Consider the following 19,810-nt stretch of genomic DNA (forward strand, 5'->3'; position numbering starts at 1 on the left):
TAAAAAAAAAAAAAAAAAAAAAAAAAAGCCTAATAGCTGTTTTGAACCATTCTGGCTGGGATTTAGAGGACAATTCTGACTTTTATTCCCATGGTCAACTTTACAACTGTTTATTGATAAATCTTGCATGTTTAAAATACTGGAAGCAGGATAGCTAAGGTACTACTGAACAAAAAACTTGCATGTATGAAATGGAGAATTGCAAACATGGTTTCACTATCATGTCACATGAGACAATTAAGTCCAATTTCACCACAACTTGCTAAGTGCATTTGCTTATTGCAATTTTTTAAAAAAATACTCTTATTACTGTTCATACTTTGAATTCTAATGGCTTCTTACAGAAACTGAAATGTACTTACCTCTTTGCAAGTTCACTGTAACAATATTACATTTATCTGACAAGTGCAAAGCAGCCTCATCCAAGATTACCCTGTAGCAGAAAAAATAATTGCAAATTGTATATTTAGTATACAAGCAACTGGTATTAGTTGATCACATTGAAGACTATGAATATAATTCTCTTCGGTTTACTGTTTCTGAAAAATCTGTCCATGATGGTGGTTTGAAGGCTGGTGACTTATATGGTGTAGACTATAAGTAGGATTTGAGGAGTTTACCTCTCCACTATGAAGATATAATTAATGAGCACTCCTAAGTAGCAGTAGTCTGCTTTAAAAATAAAAAACCCATGCAATTACCAGGGTAAGTTTTATTAGAGTCTGAGCTGCTTTCAATCTATGTGTGAGTTTCTTTCATCTTTATCCACAATTATCCTCTCAAAAAAGCAAAAAAGATAAGAAAAAGATTTAGGCTATCATATTAATTCAGTTTTCTAGCCCAGCCTTTTCTTGGAGGCTATCGCAGAGAAGTGAAAAACATGAAAGTAAAAACGATTTGAACATCTCTTGCTTTTTTCCTGTGTCAACCTATCCCCTTACTTTTTACAAATGGGAAGTAAAAAAAACAAAACAAAACAAAACCTACACACATACACAGTTGGAAGTTTATTGGAGTAAACAGCTAGAAAGAGCAGTCTCTTTATGCATACATGCTTAGAATTGAGTTTGTATTACAGAGATCCATGAACCACAAATATAAGTTAAAATCAATTAAATCAGGTTAAACAAGTGATTACATCCCAAGGGCCTTACTTTACAGACACAGACTAAACTGAAAAATTGTTAAAAACTAAAAATGTACACCCATACCTAGTTTGACAATGTTTTCATAAAAGCTGAAGGAAATAAAGATTGAGGGTTTTGAACTCTTATAAATTTACCTGAGAGTAGAAGATGATTTATCTAGTGCCACACTGCTTGAGATGCTAAATGTTTCAACAGTAAGAAGTGATCTAGTTGGCAAAAATAGAGGCCTAAAAAAGATATAAAATATTATTCCCAACACACTTGGTAAAAAAGACTCTTGAATCACCATAAATAAGTTTGCCAAGATGAAACTTAAAGCAACTGGTCTGATACACACCTTTTGGTACCAGGTGTAGGTCTTTTTTATTTTTTCTGGTATTTTAACTGTTAGAATAATTTTAACGGTTTTCATATTTTATACTTGGTTGTAAATTGCTGTTCTTCCTTTTATGCTGATCTATGGTTCTGTGGAGTTTTACTTATTAGATTTTATTCTATTTTTACATGTGTATTTTTGTTGTATATTGTTATTTTACTGCATACTTTTAAACCACGAACCACCCATGAAGCCTTATGGGAAGGGATAAAAGTCTAATAAATAAATAATAAATACAACAGGTGCCATAAGAGGCTGATATAAATAATACATTCATTTAACTTACCTGTAATTCAGAGCACAACTCCAGAGATGAACGTGAAATGTTGTAATAGAAGCTGGAGGATTATATCCCAACACAGGCTCATCAGAAATGTTCAAAAAATACAAAATCTACAATTACAAAAATGTAAAATTGGGCCCCCTGTATTCTTGTCAAGCAAGATCAGATTTGACGTAATTCATGCACTTCCGAAAGTTTAACAGTAGTCAGAAAAATGGCAAGACAAGTCTTATCTTAGAAGCAGAAATACTTTATGGCAGAGGGAGCATCCAAGAGAATGTTTATGCCCTTGTAACAGTTTCTCTGCTCCACTTCTGGAATGGAGATTTAGTGCCTCTGGGGGCAACTAGAAACAAGTGAAGATGCTACTTTCTTGAATGGGGCAGATCCATGTACGTATAAAGGAGTTGCATCAACCCAATTTAGCAGTGAGCATTTCCACTCATTTCATGGCTTCCTGTGAAAGGCATTAAATCTCTGTTGCACAAGTGTGGGTCTCATTTGCTCAACACAATCAGCAGGACCCTCCACTTGCACAAAGAAATCAGCAGAGGTGTAAGAATTCCAATGGATACTCCCCTAGGAGACCAATTAATCCTAATAAGATCATTCTACCTGCTGGGTACCGTAATGGGACAGACAGAAACAAATGAAAATGCATCACCACCACATGAGTAACAGTAGTCCATGGTACAGTAAGCAAGCCTTCCCGCTCAGAAAGTAAAGACTGGGGCCACATGTACAAGAGACGACAATCTCATTCTGAACTGTTTAAGGTCTTATAAATGAGCAGTATCACATGGACATGGCTTTGTAACTACTTGGCAGCCAAAGGAAAGCTTTCAGCATAGGAGTCCTATGTGCATGGCGGCAAGCTCCACTGAGCAAACCTGCTATCACATTCTGCATTAACTGCAACTTCTGAGCCAATCTTAAAGGAAACCCCACATGATGTGCAATGCAGCAGTTCCATCTGAGCTTCCCAGAGCGCAGATAAATGGGTTTACAGGAACTCAAATACAGACAGGCTGGCTTAGTTCTTGTTTTGCATAAGCATTCTATCTCACTGTCGCATCACAAGCCAAGCACTCCTTAATGCTCAGAAATGGTGTAAGTAGGTGCAGGAGTCTGTTGGAGGGATGTGAGGGAGTTCTCTTATGCAAATAAAGCTCCACTCATCACTTGATTCAATGTTTTGTTAGGTTCCCTAGATTGGAGACAGTAATCCAACCACCTGTTTGGAGGCAGGATGGAAGCGTATCTTGAATCTATTCCAAAATGTACATGTAGTCCCACTTAACCAAGATGAATAATTTGGGTGTAAGTATCCATCTTTGAGAATCAATGCTTCCAGCCAGCTAGTCTCACCATTCAGGGCATTCTTCCACCCCATTTTATTTTTGTTTTCCAAGTGATGGACAACATTCTGCAGCTACTATGCATGGTATGCCCTGTTTTGTTTTGTTTTTTTTTGGGGGGGGGGGATACTTTTTTCCCTACTTTTGAAAATCTAGGAGTTCCTCCCTCTTGTTTTTCATTATTCTTAATTTGGCTCCATTCCTTCCAGCACTCACAATCTGAATTTGCTAGTAGAGGGAATTATCAGTGAAAAAACATTTAGCAAATTAACATACCTGTTCATACCAGCTTAAACCTGAAGGAAGTACTCTATGCTGTAGAGTGGCTCCTCGTACCCCAACAGCAACTAAAAACTCCTACAAAAGGAAAAGTTAGTCTAGCCTGTATAGCAGTACAGTTTCAATGAAAGGCTTTCATTCTGTCCTTGTCAATAATCATTTTAACATCATATCACTTAAAAGCTCGCTGAATTGTAGAGCAACATTCATGACATTGGGAAGACCTGCTCTAAATAAATCGAGTGAATCTAGTACTGGAGCCACTGTGACCAACTTGCAGATAAACTGTTCATCCTGCTCAGAAGGCAAGTGCAGTGTGGTGGTTAGTGCTGGATCAGGCTCCCAGGAGATCCAAGTTCTAATCCCCACTCAGCCTTGAAGCTCACTGGATGAATTGGGGCCAGTCATTTGCAGCCCAGCCTATATCACGGAGGAGATGTTATGAGGATGAACATGGAGATAGGTAAATCACCTAGGATTCCTCACAAAAGGGAAAAAAGCAGGACATAAGTGCAGTGTAACAATATTTGCACGGAGTCTGATGCCATGGTTTTAACAGAGCCAGTGATGGAAAATACTAGAGCACTGCCTTGTCAAACTTTAACATATACTTTCCAAATTGATCAACCAGGAATTAGGAGCCAGTGTCATGGAAGATTAAGATCCAGTTCCCTGTTCTCTAGGTCTTGCCCATCTGGGTAATTAAAAGTATCCGGGCTAGAGCTGAATACTTGGACTACAGAGCTAGTGCCCTGCTTCCTGAAAGACAGTGGGTCTGTGCCGCCCCTAAGGAAGCAGCAATTGAACACTTTGCTGGAAAATCAACATTTGGTTGTCTAAACTTGGACAACTGTCATCTAGTCTCAAATCCTCTATTTCTGGTTACAGTGCTGGAGAAAGAGGTGGTATCTGAATCACAAATAATTTTGGAGAAACTGAGATGTGATTAGCACATGCTTTTAATGTATCCTATATGTTTACTGATGTGGAAATTACAGCTTTTGCTTCTTGCCAATACATTTATTTCACTTTGTAAGGAATTAGACCTAAAATGAACTAGAAGCATGATCACCAGTCTTATTGTTACAGTGGAATTCACTACCTGAAATGTAACAAATCCTGTCAAGAAAGTAAAGGACTGGGTAGCATACTAAATTTTGCATAAGAAGTAACACTGCAAACAGCTGAGAATGAGCTCTGAGTTTGCACTGTTCCCCTTTTTCCCTGCCCCAGTCAGCTCTGACTTCGAAGATGATAAATTTTTCCAGATGACCAGGCAAGGGTCAGTTATTTAGGGTTCTATCAGAGATACACAAGAAGGTCAAAAATACAAAATAAACCTCTGTCAAGAAGGTCGATTTGTAAAGATAAGCCTGGAGGCAGATGTTTTGACACCAGATGGCCTAAAAAAGGAAGCGTTTGTGATACCAGATGGCCTAAAAGGAAGTGTAGGTCAAGATAACCATGTGCAAAAGCAATGGAATGTTCTCTGCTGTGATGTCTTCTGTTACTGAGTGTTACAAAAAGCCAAATGTGTAAGTTCACTGTTTATGATGACTATGCCAGCTGGTCCTGACTGGGCTCACTCTCTATTGTTAGTGTGTACCTACAATAGTCTTTTTAATATAAAATTGCTTGCTGGTGTTGCCTGTCTCTGTCACAGTCAAACAACAGGCAAGATTCTTTTTAAAATGTTTTACAATATCAAGCTAAAAAGTTACATTTCAGTACCAAAAGAAATTACAGTTTTACTTTTTAATGAGCTATGTTGTAAGTATTCATAAAAATCTTGCAAAGAGCTTGGAAGACAGAGATAATAAGTGCCTTTATGAGAACTATATAAAGATATTCCATTCTAAATAACAAACCTTTGTATTGGTCTCTGATTTATTTGATTGAATCTTAACTGCAACGGACAGCATGCTTAAGCAATCCACTCCAACACCATCTGATGCTTTACTGAGACCTTCTTCCTCCGAAAGATAGATAGTAGGTTCTAACCAATGAGGATGTGTTGTACTTGGCAACCTTATTTCAGATGGAGATACAATACCTTCCACTACACCTGCAGAAAAATAGCTACGTAATTAGACAGTCCTTCAATTTACCTTGGAATTTAAAAAGACAGACATTATTTTACTCTAAAACTAGTCAGGGTCTGGTTTAAATTTAAAACAACTATGTCCCGTCATATAGAACTGCAGAGAATTCTTCTAAAATCAAGTTATCTAAATATTACAGCTTGCCAACAATCAACAATTTTGTTGCATATATTAACAAAATAAAGCAGAAAAAACTCAAGCAAAACTTTAGAGCAGTGCATATGAGTTGATATTCTCTCCTGGGTCCATAGAAATCTCAGCACCATCTACAGATTTCCAGAGCCACCATCTCACTGTCTGAATGATCAAGATATGGTTTTGCTGCTGTGGAAATTCTTATAAAAACTAACTATAAGTCCATTCTGAGTTGGTTCTTTCACTGTGCAAGACTATGGTTATGGCATCAATTCTTAACTATGTCCTTGGTCTTCCCATGAGAAGCAAAAGCTCATACCATGTCCTAATTTGTTTGGCATGGTATATAACTAGATTCATATACTGGAATGCAAAAAAATCCATGATTTCATGAATCCTACTATTGAATATAAGAGCAGAGCTGCCAGAGATCATGATAATCAGGTGGAACCTCCATGTTCCAAAGCAGTGTATCTTTACCCCCTGTTAATAAGAGACAATAATTGGGTGTGGCCTCTACTTTTGTGTCACTTCTATAACCTTCCTAGAAGAAGACTCAATAAAAAGCTGAACATGGTACTGGAAGGCCTTAGCCACAAACAGTGGAATTATTAGTTTTTCTGTTTAGGGGACCAAACAGGAATATAGAAGTGTTAACTCTTCCAGTTATAAGACCCACAAACCCCTTTCCAAGTGCCATCAAGATATTGTATGGCTTCCTTATTTATTTATTTGGAGTTTTTATATGCCGTCCCATTTGCATGAGCCTCGGGACAGCTTCCAACACAATAAATAAACAAGCATATAAACAATACATATTAAAATCTGGATTCACCCTGGCTGTAAAATTAAAACCAATAAATATTAACAGTTATTAAAATATTGTTTAAATAAAAAGGTCTTGGCCAGGCGCCGAAAAACAAATAACAATGGCACTAGGCGGACCTCTCTGGGAAGCGCATTCCATAAGTGGGGCGCTACCGCAGAGAAAGCCCTCCTCCGGGTACTCACTCTCCTAATACCTTTCACAGAGGGTTAGTTTACTTAAAACACACATTTCCATAGATCTGAAACCAACTTAATACTTACACTGACATTTCAAGTTTCATACCTTGATGATACAAGCTGAGACTACTTGAGTGGAGACAGATGTAATGCTTATCTTCAAAACCTTCATACTTCGTTACACAGAACAATGAACCACTATTGAATTCAAGCCAAAACTCTCCATGTTTGTTGTCAGATACACTTCCATCATCTTGCTACAGAAATGGTAAGAAAGGTTTATCAGTGTCATGAACCTTTAGAGATTTGGGACTTTACGAAAACATGTAGTCTTATTCCTGACATGTGCCTGCTTAATCTACATAGGGATTGTATATTAATCTAAATAGGGGCTATATTCAAAACAACCTCTATTAAAAAAAATTCCAACAAACCCCACATACTACCACAGGTCAGCATAGTAAAATACCAGTTCATGAAATATGGCAAGCACAAGAATTCTCATTCAAGCCACACTAGATTTTTCCCATCTAGAAGTCTCACCTTTATATCTGTGAATATGGACACTAACCCATGGTTAATATTCAAAAGAACTGAGAGAAGATTTTGTGTGTTCCTATTCTGGGATTCAATTTTTTTCCTTCTCCGTGAACAGTAGTTTGGATCAAGGGTTGAATAATATTGTAATGTTTCCTCTTCAGAGCCACTGTCATCATCTACAAGAACAGGTCATTGTTAAATCATGTATATAAACAGCTTAGCAAAAATAAATCAATCTAGGGAAGGCTTTTTTAGCTTTTTTTAAGTAAACAAAATTAAAATATGCCCCACTGGGGCAGAATGCGACCCCTTCCTCTTTCTCAATTCAGCAGCTTCAGCTGATTTAGATAACCTGCCACACAGATCACCAAGTACCTGGACTCTCCTATCATTAACACCGAAATATTAGATGAGCTGTACAGAGTATTACCATAGTGAATGGTAGATCTGAACTGGTTAAAACTGTCTTTACTAAAGGTGTTTATAAGCTGGCTGGCCACTGAAAGTCCAACACCATAAGAAATATTTTCAAATGTTTCTACAGGAGATGGAGCTGTGGGTTCCCACAATAGTAAGTCATTACTGATCCTAGGAAGAAAGAAAAAAATGCCAGTATTAGTCAGATAAACATGGAAATCATTGGTATATAAAACTTAAAACAAATCACAATCAGTGTCACTATGGTAAGGTGGCCTGGTATGTAATGTTTTGATTTGCATGCAATGCCAGACTACTGTGGATTAATTAACCCATGGGACATCACAGTATGTTCCAGTCACCATTTTGACTAAGTTGCATTGACTATGCTGTGGTATGTCATGTGAACCCAGTCACAGCACCTGACCACTGCAGCTTGCATATTCAAAATGGGAGCTTGTATGTACACAGGGTTAATTAACCCATGGCAGCTTAGTATTATGTCCAAGCCAGCCCATTTACCAAAACAATTAACAGTTGACCAGGGTTGTATCTAGTTCTCAGCTGCCCCTTCCTTTTGCAGCTCCTGAAACTCTGGAGCTGTGTGGGAAATAAAGCAGCAGAGGTTAGCAGAGGGGCAGCTATACCAGGAAAACAAGTAAAATGTTTGCCTTCCATCCCCACTGCTTCCATTTACAGAGTGCCTCCAAAGAGATCCGAGGCAGAGTTCAAACTAATGAGGAGGAACAGTGTTTTGTACTTACCTGTTATAAAGCTTCTCATAAAAACTTTTGCTTGGTAATGTTAAATACACATTTGGTAACATAAGTTCCAGCACATAATGGGAGTTGCCAATTGCTTTATCCTGAAATTCAGTCATCTCCACTGCATCTCCAGGCATCACCATCTAGAAATTATAACACCTCCATCAGACAGAATAATGTGCAAAAGAAGAATAACATCCTTCATTAAACTGGGGCTGCAAATCCAAATGTGGTATCCTAGTGGTTATAGCATAGAGCCCTTAACGAAGCATTCTAGGCATATCTTGAAATAAGTTCGTAGTTCCTATCAATCTAAAATTGTTAAAGATTTGTCAAAGTCATTTTGCTGTTTGAGCCTTCTCAACCAATGTACGCATTTGAGGTGGCAATGGCTACTATACCATCCAGCTTCTCAAGATTCTGAGAATCTTTTCCTTCACTATTAAAAATTCTGGATTTTTTTTCCTTTGCAATACAACACAAACAGTAAATGTTTCCCACACTTCATGCCCCCCCTCCAATCCTTCCCCCCGAGCTTTCCCTCTCATTTTTCATATCACCCAGAACTTAGTAAGTCAAGTCTAAAGTAAAAGGGTTCTGTCAAGCATGTTCTTTGCTGGCCTACGCTGGTTTTGTGGTGCACCAAATTACTCTTCATACAATTTTGCAAAACAGAACGTTTTCCAGAAGTTCCAATGCTATATTTTTCTGAGGACAACTTTACATACCACACATCTGTGTTCATCCATACTTACCTGGATAAACATCAATTTATCTAGTTAACACCAATTATGTTATATGGGTTAAATATAGAATATGAACTTCTAAGGCAACCATTGACAAACTCAAGTGCTCCATTGGCCATGGAGAAACTGAAGAATAAGGTACAATAAACCCTTTCTGTACAAAGTGCATTTAGCTCCTAGCTGGGTCTAGACCAGGCTTATACATGGTACAGTTGCCCTCAACTGCTATCCTTCCTCAATAACAAATGAAGAAAACCTGAAACTAAGACTAGAATTACTGTTTGTTTCACTTATAAGCATGAGAAGAGCTATGCTGGATCTGACCAAAGGTGTATCTAGTCCAGCATTCTGTTAACTTAGCAGCCAACCAATTGCCCAGGGAATTCCAACAAGCAACCAGCACCCTCCTGCCCAAGTTCCCCAGGCTGGGACCACGTATTCATATCCATATTTTCATGAAACAGAATGTTCAGCAGGTTGTTCTCAATCAGACAACGAAATGGAACAGATAGGCAGTGCAGAGAGTGAGTGATGCTGAAGGTGCTAGTTATCTCAGCAAAACGAAAACTTGTTGACATAAGACATAGCAGTTTTCTTTGCCTATCTGTCCTAAAAACAATGTGCAGTTTTTCAGTGTTGTAGAATGTGCCATGTACAAACTGAGACAAACTGGAAACTACAAAGCAAGAAATGGAATGGTTAAACATCAGAGTACTTTGTGTGAATGAACTAAAGTGAACTGGAATGAGATATTTTTAGTCAGAGTGTTTTACTCTGAAAATGACAAACTCAGAAGACATGGAGTATATCTGAGGCAAGACATAGCATGGCCATTAAAGAGCTATAATGAGAAGTTTGAATGGTATCAATCAGAATTCTTAGAAACCCTATTTATGTAATCATCAGAACCCTATCCTCCTAAGTCTATGCTCCAAGAACAGATCCTGAAGAAGAAATAAAAAATGTTGTTTGGGCATTATAGAGGAATGTAATAATACACCAAATCATAATTATAGGTGCCTGAAATGCAAAATCAGAAAACAAAGCAGAATCAAATGTTGTGGGAAACTTTGGTATAAAAATGAAATAAAAAATATGTATCTCAGCACATAAATGGAATGGCAGAAAGCAGCCCCAACATGACACAAATGATAGCTGGCTGTGCTGCATAACCTGCTGTAATCTCATCATTGTTACTGTCATGGATGAGCAGGGAACTAGCAAAATGAACCTGCGTCATACTTGGGCTAGAAGAACTAAATGCGCTTCAGAAATGGACTAGATGTCCCAAATAAACACCATATGCTTGTGCTTACCTCTTCATTTTCAAACATTACCCTACGTGAGGAAAAGGGAGATGGCTCTGGTCTTCTAAGATCACACACATCTTTCAGGGAATGACATCCTCCTTCTTCCTCCTCCTGAAAATGGCCATCAACTTCTTCATCCTCAAGAGCCATCCTTTCCAGAATGGAGTGTACAGCAAGTGGGTTTATTTTTAGCACAATCCTAATATCCAAACAAGAGAAAGAAATAGACTAATTTCACCAAAATTACAAGTTTCACTGAAAAAATAAGTATTTGTGAACTTCCTGCAATATTTCAGGCATGCACAGGAAATTTATCTTTATATTCTACTGTACATTTATACTCATATACTTGCTCTATACTGTAGAATATTTGTGACAAGCATGAATAAGCTACTGCCTCAGCCCTTCCGATTTTTGAATCTTGGTTGGGGAAGATGTGTCTATCAGGTAGCACTGCTGCACCAAAATGAAAATGATTACAGAACTGGTATTAAGAAGGTAAATAATACCTTTCTTACTTACCTACCTACCTTAATTTACCTTTATTAAGAAGGGAAATAGTAATTATAATAGTGGTACCTATAGTTTTAATTACATAAGCTATATTGGCACAAAATCTGTAGTATAGTAATTAATGTGAAGCCTAGGAAGAAACTGAATTTGTAAGACCTCCTTCTCTTATTCTATTGCTGAGTGTTCTATTTTCATCACTAACATTTAACACTACTGCAGTTGGAAAAGAAATCACATGCAAGCCATATAAGTTGTCAAAAATGGTCCACCACTTTCAGAGATCATTCCCATTATCAAGAATACTTCATTTCACTTGCCAGCCATGCCCTGAATTACAATCAACTCTGCTCCAACAGTATGGCTTTCCAGTAGAACATTATAAGCAGCTCAGATATACTCAAAACTATACCATGGGTGACATCTGACTATACACCAAATTTCTAGGCATGGAGATGGAAGACCATCTGTCTTGTTTTACCGTGGCCAGTCAAAGTTGTCTGACGAAATCATCTCTCCAACTACACCACTAGAAACTTGAAAGAACTGTATAGCTGATTCCTCTTTGCTTTCTTCAAATGATCCTAAGGTAAAATCAAATAATATTATGATCCATGTGCTTGCAATTGTACAGCCACAGTATAATGTGAACAAAATTTGGACTATTTTAAAATTAGTATTTTATCAGTTTTTCATGACCCAACAACAGTCTCCTTCAAACCATTTTTCCTTTTTAAGTCATACAATGGGGGAATATTAACTCTTTAGCTATGGAAACAATTTAGCTATTCACCTACTGTATGTGTCAAAAGACTTATAGATCATAATCACTCAAGAAATATGAACTGAAGCACCTGGATACACTGCAATGGATGCGTATCAAAAGTTATCACAACATAAATCATAATTTGTAAGCAGTAAGAGGCCTTATGCATGAAAATTCTGGGTAACAAAAGCCTGCATATCCAACATTAGTAAATAAATAGCTGCCATCTAATAACAGGCCCCCACATTTGCTGGGATCAACAAGCTAAAGCCATCCATCCATTGCATACCACCATTGACTCTGTCTTACCAGTTAGCTCTTTAAAGGTGAGCTCTAATATAACTTGCTCTGGAGTTGGTCCTCCTGTAAACTCAGTTTTAAATTCAATATCTGTACATTCTAACTGAAGAATTTCCTTCTGAAGTGATTTCTTAAACCAAGGTCCTCGTTCTGGATCTGATCTTAGGTCAGGTATTGGGAAGCGAACTGAGAGCTTCAGAGTCGGTGCAGTCACTTGTATTGATACTTTGCAATTTGCAGGAGTACGTGAATCATCCAGAAAAACTTCAGCAAATGCCTTATGCTAGAACAGTTGCAAAGCAGAAAGTTAAATTAAATTTAAACATGAGAAAGCAGGGACGTGTCTAAAAAAAGGAGATGACAGGCATTAGTTTTGGTCTAAAAAGACCCTATCCCATCTCTAACAGCAGTGTTTGCTTCTCTATGAATTATAGAACAAAAGAATGCATGTTGGCGAAAAAGTCCTGTGTCAAGCAGAAAGTACTTCTGAAAGTAAGTCCCACAAGGTGGTGGCCCCCTGCTACATTTTCCCACTGCCACCCTGGCTGCATCTCAAATGGCTCTGGATGTCCAACACCCCTCAGGAGAAATATTTACAGGCATCCAAAAGTAACGGGCTTTACAGATCCCAGGAAGAGATAAATTTTAGTTCAAATTATAGAAAGGTTTAGTGGCTTATGATGCTTTGTAACACATTGGATGCCTTTAACAGCTTATGCTGTTTGGTATATTAAAATGATTAAACCCATTACAAATGAAGGGACAGTAACCTATTCAACATTAACACTCATGCAAATTACATTGCATTAGCCTAAGCTCATGCAATAGTGTCCATTGGCCCAGAACAGGGCCAATGGAGAAGCACAATGCCCGCAAACACAGTTGCTGCTACACTAGAGATAGCTTATGGTGGCACAACATACTTTGCGCTATTATCCATTGGCTGTATCAAATAGTTTGGCCTCAGATATGGTTTACATTACAGATGAAATACAGGGGATGAAACCTGTGTCTTACCTCACCTCCCAATGCTTATCAAGTGGAGTTACAATACACACATTTCAGGAGGTAAGTAATTGAGTGCAGAGCTGGGATAGAATGATGAAATTACATGAAAATGTGAACCAGCTATAAGAATATAAATACAGAAAAGGTATAGTTTTTTCTTCATGATTTCTATCTGTGAAGAAAATATTACAGTTATGCAAATAAATAAATAAATATTATCTACTTACCAAGCTAATGTGTTTATTGTATGAGGTGTACATGTGTGATGCCATCATCTCTACTGTGGTTAATTTTTGTGGCTGGAGCAATGAATTTAGTCTGTCCACAATACTGATATCCAGCTCACAAAATGCTGGGCTGAGCTTGACTTGCAATTCTGCTTTCTGGGGAACTGAGCTCAGTCTCCCTTGGCTACCCTGTTACAAAAGTATACCAAAAGTCATGCTATTTTCTACACAGCTACATAAAAATCAGTATAAAAATTAATTTAATCTTTTCAGCTCTACCTGGGGTCCTTTGTGGTCTGAATGCTTGTAATGCAAGTGAAGGCATGGGGGAGGGTGTGACAGGCTTCCTTGTTTTTCAGAGTCAAACATTAACAACTAAAAAAAACCCAGAAAACAACAAACCCAGTTAGAGTATGCATTAAATATTATACCAGTGATATCTATTTATCTACAGATAGACATATTTGTGTATGCTAAACAAGCACCATCAATTTCTTTCTTTACCAGATATTTGTCTAAGCAAGAGGCTTATCTATAAAACAAACCTTTAGGGATTTCTCTCTCCCTCTTTTATGCACTGGCTAGGTAAACCTGCAGGTATGCAATACTGGCACCTCAAGGTACAACTTCTTTTTACATCCTAAACTGATAGAAAATATGGAGTTCCAGAAAATATAATAAGGGTTAAATCCAACATTTCACTAGCAGCTGTCTGTTAGTACGACAGGACTTCCTTCCCCTCTCTTCTCCCCAGCAGCTTCCTGCATCACCATGATGAGCCTTGGAGGGTTTCCCAACATTCTTGACCCGATTTTGAGAAGATGCAGGGAGGAAAGTGGGGGATCACTCCCTCCTGGTTCTACTGAAGCAAGTGCTCCCATGAGTGGAACAGCAGCATCAAACTCACTCCTAGGAGTTTTCTCAACGCATTTCAACTGCTTGCATTAACAAGGCATACAGATTTTTACCTCTGTATAATGAGGTATTTCAGAATGAGAGTCTGTAGAAAAAAGGCATTCCAGAAGTTCCATTTGTCCAATAGATAAATCTGTACTCATGCAACGGGAGGCTGATCGTTGTCTTTGTTCATAAGACACTTTGATGCTTGTACCTATAAATCTACAGTGAGAAACAAAATGTAAAAGAGGTGCATAAATTGCACACCCAGAATCACCCTACAGTGAGAGCAGTTTAAAATGATGTTGAAATTCATCAGATAATTAAATTTCAAATGTCACTTGAACAAAACAAGGATTAAAGAAGGCAGATATTCCTGGCGCTAGGAAAACTCAGTATTGCTTAGTTCACTGTGGAACACTTAAACATAGACCAAGTATACTATAAGGCAAGAGTGCATTTTAAATTTAAAGGCTATTTCAGGGAATAACACCCACCCCTAAATCTCCTAAACCAGCAGCCACGAGCTGGTTTTGCTTCCCCACAGTCACTTTGGGCATGTTGCTTCCCTTCATTGGTTTCTATTGCTACCTGTCAGATGTATATGAGATCTACAAAGCAGTGAGTGGGAATGCTAACATACACAAATTTGAAGGCAGAGTAGGGACTGAATGGCTAAACATAAAATATAATTCAGTAGCTGTGCAGTACATTCACATGTCACCATGTATGTCCAAGAAGAGTATATAGTTCACTCATAGCACCCCCAACACTACAAGCCTAAACAAAGGACTATATATTTTCACATAAAAACACTTTTCCTACCCTACCATTTGGTGGTGGCCTGATGTGCAGCATACTTCAACCTATGATCCATGATTATTATGGACCTTAGCCCCACAAATATGCTTCAACACTTTGCCCAACACACTTCAGTATGGTAGAACTTCCAGCACAAGATACACATTCTGTACAGCATTTCAGAGATTAGCATTCCACCAACTATTGCCCTCTTAAGATACCATCACTGACATCTTAGCATACAATATATCCAGAGAGTAATACTCATGTTTTCTTTTTGCACATGAAAAATCCTAAGGAATCCAGTGCCTTCAACTGTGAATCCCTCTTTCTAGTTTAAGTAAAAACTTATCCCAGGGCAATGATCATGTGCAGGGTAACTTGTTACTCCAGTATAATTTCAGCTTGTATGAGTTGCCTGAAGTGTATGTTGATATAACTTTAGGTCGGAGTTTATGCAAACCTCTTCAATTATCCATGCCAACAAAATGATAATCATGTACACAAGCTACTTTCACAAAATACTCTTTTCCCCAGTATGTATGGCCATGTCATCACTGCATCACATGCCTCATCTATGCCCTTTGCAAATAAATAGGCTTATATTTGGTAGAAGAATAATGAAGGAACACAGGAACAGCAGAGCAGAAGTATACACTACGGATTTCACTCTCCCTCCACACCATTACCTCTTGCAATCAGACTTCCATGTTTGGGTTTCAAGATGAGTTGCAAGGGTGTGAGTACTACCATCTGGACCAAGAGTGATGGGATGGGCAAACGCTGGCTCTGACCTCTCTGCCCATGGTAGCAATGTGGTTTTATGGGATACAAAATCACCCATCCACAAGAACAAAATTATTCTTTCACAAACTAGCTGGAAGGTTAAGCTGTTATAGAGATAATGAAAGACCGTTCATTTTGTTTTGTCACACTATCATATGAATAAGAAAAGTTGTACCTAAGGTGATCATGTGAACAAGCCTTCGCAAATATTTCCCGGAGGGATAGAAAGTCTTCAGCCGGAAACTGAACCAAATCAACCCTTTCTATGCGAGTGAAAAATTCCTGTGCCATTGGTGTCAGTGGACTGGCATTTAGTGACGTTTCAGGTGGTGGTAAAGGATCAATATGAAGCACTGAGACTGAAAAAGCACCCACTGCTAGCCTGAAAAGAAGTTCAGGTCTAGATTCATCCACTGAAACAGATCTGGATGGAAGAGCTGAAATGACATAACAGTTAATAATGTTTAAGGTGTTTTTCATAGTATGTCTTATAACCCATTCCCTGCCCACTGCCCACGACATAGTGCTCATAAAATCACTTTCCCTTTTTAAGCAGAGCAATGAAAGCACCTCCAATAACACCCAAAACTACATACCATATGCCAAACACATAAAAAACACGATAAGGCAACTGAGTGATATTAAATTCTATGCTAAATTATATTCTATACCCTCTGAGAAAAAAAACTTCTCTTTGTTTACTTACAAGGCCTTCGTAATGGCACAGGATGTACTACACTGGGTATAAATGATGACCCTCTTACTTGTGGTGGTTCCAGCTTGTTTTGATCAACAAAATCTCCCCACAGTGGTTGCTGCTAAAATAAAAAGATAACCAGTGTTATACTTGTGTAACACATAACATCAACCTAATATAAGGGAAGATGTGTTCTCTTTGGCATGCACTGTTTCATCATGCTATTGTTACAGTGTGCCCATCAACCATGGCTTGTTCTGTGGTTCTCCCACTTCCATGTGTGTCTGTGCATTTCCTTAGGCCTAGGAAGGCCTCGGCAATCATAGGCAGCATATACATACGTGTATAAATAAATTTAAAAACCCTACCACTACCACTCATGTTTGGCCACATTTTGCCACCAAGGAAAGATATCTTGCCCTTAATAATGAATATAATGTATAAGTTTATAATGCATAAATGTAAAATACTTTATAAATTATTTATATATAGCCACCAATATGCATGGCACTTTACAGAGTAGAAAGGGAACAGCTCCTACTCATGAGGAGTTTACAGTTCAATTTGATATAGGAAAAAGAGGGGAAGCCAAAACAAACAAACAAACAAACCCATGAGTAAATCAGGTACAAATGTTAATTAAATTCACAGACTTAGTCTTAACTACAGGAGAACATATGAACTAGGAACTTATGCCCAAACCTGGACAAAAAAAGATAGTCCTACAACTGTAGGGGAGAAGATGCCAGTCATTCCTTGGTCATGCTAACCTTCTACTTCATACAAGTCACACATCACAGCACCGAATACAATTTCTGGGACTAAGCCCTGGCCATATATAAGATTGATAGTATAAAAGAAGAGCTAACAACAAAATAAAAGTTCTGTACCATTTGTAAATCCTTAGCAGACTTCAAAGTCAAGTACATTTTGAACTAAAACTTGGGCTTTAAAAATACTGTAGGTATGTAAAATTTAACTGCATGCACACAAGACTTGCTATTACTGATTCCATCACCAAATGAAAATAAGCTGAACAACAAATACTCTAGAAGACTGCAAATAGTAAACTTCTGAGATTTGAAGTCATTAACTGGCTAATACCATATGCACTGTATTTCTGTTAAAAGACTATGGAAGAGCCACAAAAGGCTTCTCACATAAAATATTGGCACCTCCAAACATGTGATGCCCAACTCAGACTTAAAACAAAGTCTCCTAGATCATCTTCACTGGTTGTGTAAGGTTGGTTCACACCTATAATGGCTCTTGTTCAAACAGTGTTTCATTAAATTATGGTCTTGTCTATACCTACAGTTTTGCTCAGTTGAAAACCAAGTTTCTCTACTGTAATTTCTGGGTGGTACTGTCAAAAGTTACAACTGGCTATACTATCACCACAGCCAGTAACAACTGAAACTGAAAACTATGTTCACACCTCCTACCCTCAAGCACTATGAAAACTGAAACTGAAAACTGAAACTGAAAACTATGTTCACACCTCCTACCTATCCACTGACAGTGCTTTCACCCATTTAGTGTCAATTTAGCATCTATGACTGATATATCAGTTTAAAGTAATGAAACTGAAATGCAAAATTCATTTCTTAAAAACTAAACACTTAGGAGAAACATACCACTGCAGTACCAAGTGGAGATCCTGCTGGAGTAGTAGTGTATGTACTAGATAAAGTAAGATCTAAATCCATAGTTGGTGGGTCTCCAAGAGGTGGCAGAGAAGACAGACTATGAGACATCTCCATGTCAGCCATGGAAAAGAAAACTTCTTCTTCTAGGAAAACAAGGGTTTGTTTGCAATTAAAACAATTAATGTTAACTAAAAAGTACAGAGAAGTCAATCATCATTTTATAAAAACCCAGATCATATTCCTAACCAACAGTATATTATGTTTTTGAAACCTCTTGTGTGAAGATTCAATAAAGCAATGAAAAACTACTGAAATAAGTATAAGAGGTGCATAATATTGGAAGGGGAGAACCACACTTATTGTAATTTCATCCAAACACAGCCACAACTAACCATGCAATCTTACAAACGTTTGAACAGAAAAAGCCCTACAACTCCCTTGCTGGAGAATGCTGGGTGCTGTTCCCCATTTTTCCTTCTAAACATGCACAGGATTGTACCTTTAACCATAGTTATGGCTATGTTTAAATGGAGTAAAAATGGAATGAGAAGCAGCGCTGTCCCCGTTCCCATATTATGCACCTCTTATACTTATTTCAGCAATTTCTGCTACATATTTTTATTTTAAGGCTATCTCAGGAAGAACAGATAGAATTCATAAGTAAGAGAAAAGGAACTCTATTTTGTTTATTGCCTGCAATTTATGTTTGCTTGAATTATTCTTTTTTAGGCATTTTGAACTGTACAAATGACAAAGCAGGACAGAAGACTTTAAGATAAGTTGGTCAGATCCTGAGCCCTTAAGATAATTTTCTGTTTGCATTGCCTTTATAATTTTTACACTGCCTTGTAGAAATATTTACTTGGCCTTTGATTTTTCCACATTTTCTTGTATTGCCAGCTGTGATTGAAATGGACATAACTGGTACTGTTAGCACTTCACACATTGTGGTGCAAAACTTAACAAAACCAAATGGCACTTGTTGCTTGCATAAGTATTCACTACTCCCTTTGCTGTGATGTATCTAAATAAGCTCTGGTGCAATCCATTGGTTCCAGAAATCACAAACTAAGATCACTTTTGTAGAATCCCACTGGTATATGATCTCAGATTAAAACTTCCAGTTTCTAAGGTGTCATCAAAACAAATCTTGGCTAAAGTTCTGCAGAAGCACCAATTAGGGTTATGTTTTAACCCATCCGCCCACCCACCCACCCACCCCAATTATGAACATCCCCTGGGAACACCATTATTACGCAATTGAAAGAATATTGCTCAACTATGCCTATACTCCACCTCAGATATGCAGATGATACCACCCTCATGGCAGAAAGTGAAGAGGAACTAAAGAGCCTCTTGATGCGGGTGAAGGAGAAGAGCACAAAAGTTGGCTTGAAACTCAACATTAAGAAAACTAAGATCATGGCATCCAGTCCTCTCATTTCCTGGCAAATAGATGGGGAAGAAATGGAGGTAGTGACAGATTTTATTTTCCTGGGCTCCAGGATCACTGCACATGGGGACTGCAGCCAAGAAATTAAAAGACACTTGCTCCTAGGGAGGAAAGCTATGGCAAATCTAGACAGCATACTAAAAAGTAGAGACATTACCCTGCCAACAAAAGTTCGTATAGTCAAGGCTATGGTTTTCCCAGTTGCAATGTATAGCTGTGAAAGCTGGACCATAAGGAAGGCTGAGTGCCGAAG

The 19,810-nt window shown here is 38.0% G+C and overlaps 1 protein-coding gene across 4 annotated transcripts in view; it reads right to left on the bottom strand.

The window, feature by feature from the left end:
- ATG2B (autophagy related 2B) overlaps positions 1 to 19,810 on the bottom strand; it is a 52,702-nt gene that overhangs the window by 15,325 nt on the left and 17,567 nt on the right. For 3 of the 4 annotated variants that reach the window (XM_044436069.1, XM_044436067.1, XM_044436070.1), the window contains 18 exons: positions 18,093 to 18,247; positions 16,465 to 16,576; positions 15,934 to 16,195; positions 14,243 to 14,393; positions 13,554 to 13,649; positions 13,275 to 13,463; positions 12,049 to 12,322; positions 11,455 to 11,557; positions 10,470 to 10,662; positions 8,408 to 8,550; positions 7,657 to 7,814; positions 7,230 to 7,402; positions 6,793 to 6,943; positions 5,313 to 5,509; positions 3,442 to 3,522; positions 1,811 to 1,917; positions 1,283 to 1,375; positions 363 to 433 (listed from right to left, as the gene is read on the bottom strand). In XM_044436069.1, the coding sequence (XP_044292004.1) occupies positions 363 to 433; positions 1,283 to 1,375; positions 1,811 to 1,917; positions 3,442 to 3,522; positions 5,313 to 5,509; positions 6,793 to 6,943; positions 7,230 to 7,402; positions 7,657 to 7,814; positions 8,408 to 8,550; positions 10,470 to 10,662; positions 11,455 to 11,557; positions 12,049 to 12,322; positions 13,275 to 13,463; positions 13,554 to 13,649; positions 14,243 to 14,393; positions 15,934 to 16,195; positions 16,465 to 16,576; positions 18,093 to 18,247 (2,709 nt within the window). The remainder of the gene's footprint in view (positions 1 to 362; positions 434 to 1,282; positions 1,376 to 1,810; positions 1,918 to 3,441; positions 3,523 to 5,312; positions 5,510 to 6,792; positions 6,944 to 7,229; positions 7,403 to 7,656; positions 7,815 to 8,407; positions 8,551 to 10,469; positions 10,663 to 11,454; positions 11,558 to 12,048; positions 12,323 to 13,274; positions 13,464 to 13,553; positions 13,650 to 14,242; positions 14,394 to 15,933; positions 16,196 to 16,464; positions 16,577 to 18,092; positions 18,248 to 19,810) is intronic. The other variant, XM_044436068.1, reaches the window with a different exon arrangement.

Source organism: Varanus komodoensis, unplaced genomic scaffold, assembly GCF_004798865.1.
Source record: "Varanus komodoensis strain SLA01 unplaced genomic scaffold, ASM479886v1 scaffold3, whole genome shotgun sequence".
Classification (NCBI taxonomy): domain Eukaryota; kingdom Metazoa; phylum Chordata; class Lepidosauria; order Squamata; family Varanidae; genus Varanus; species Varanus komodoensis.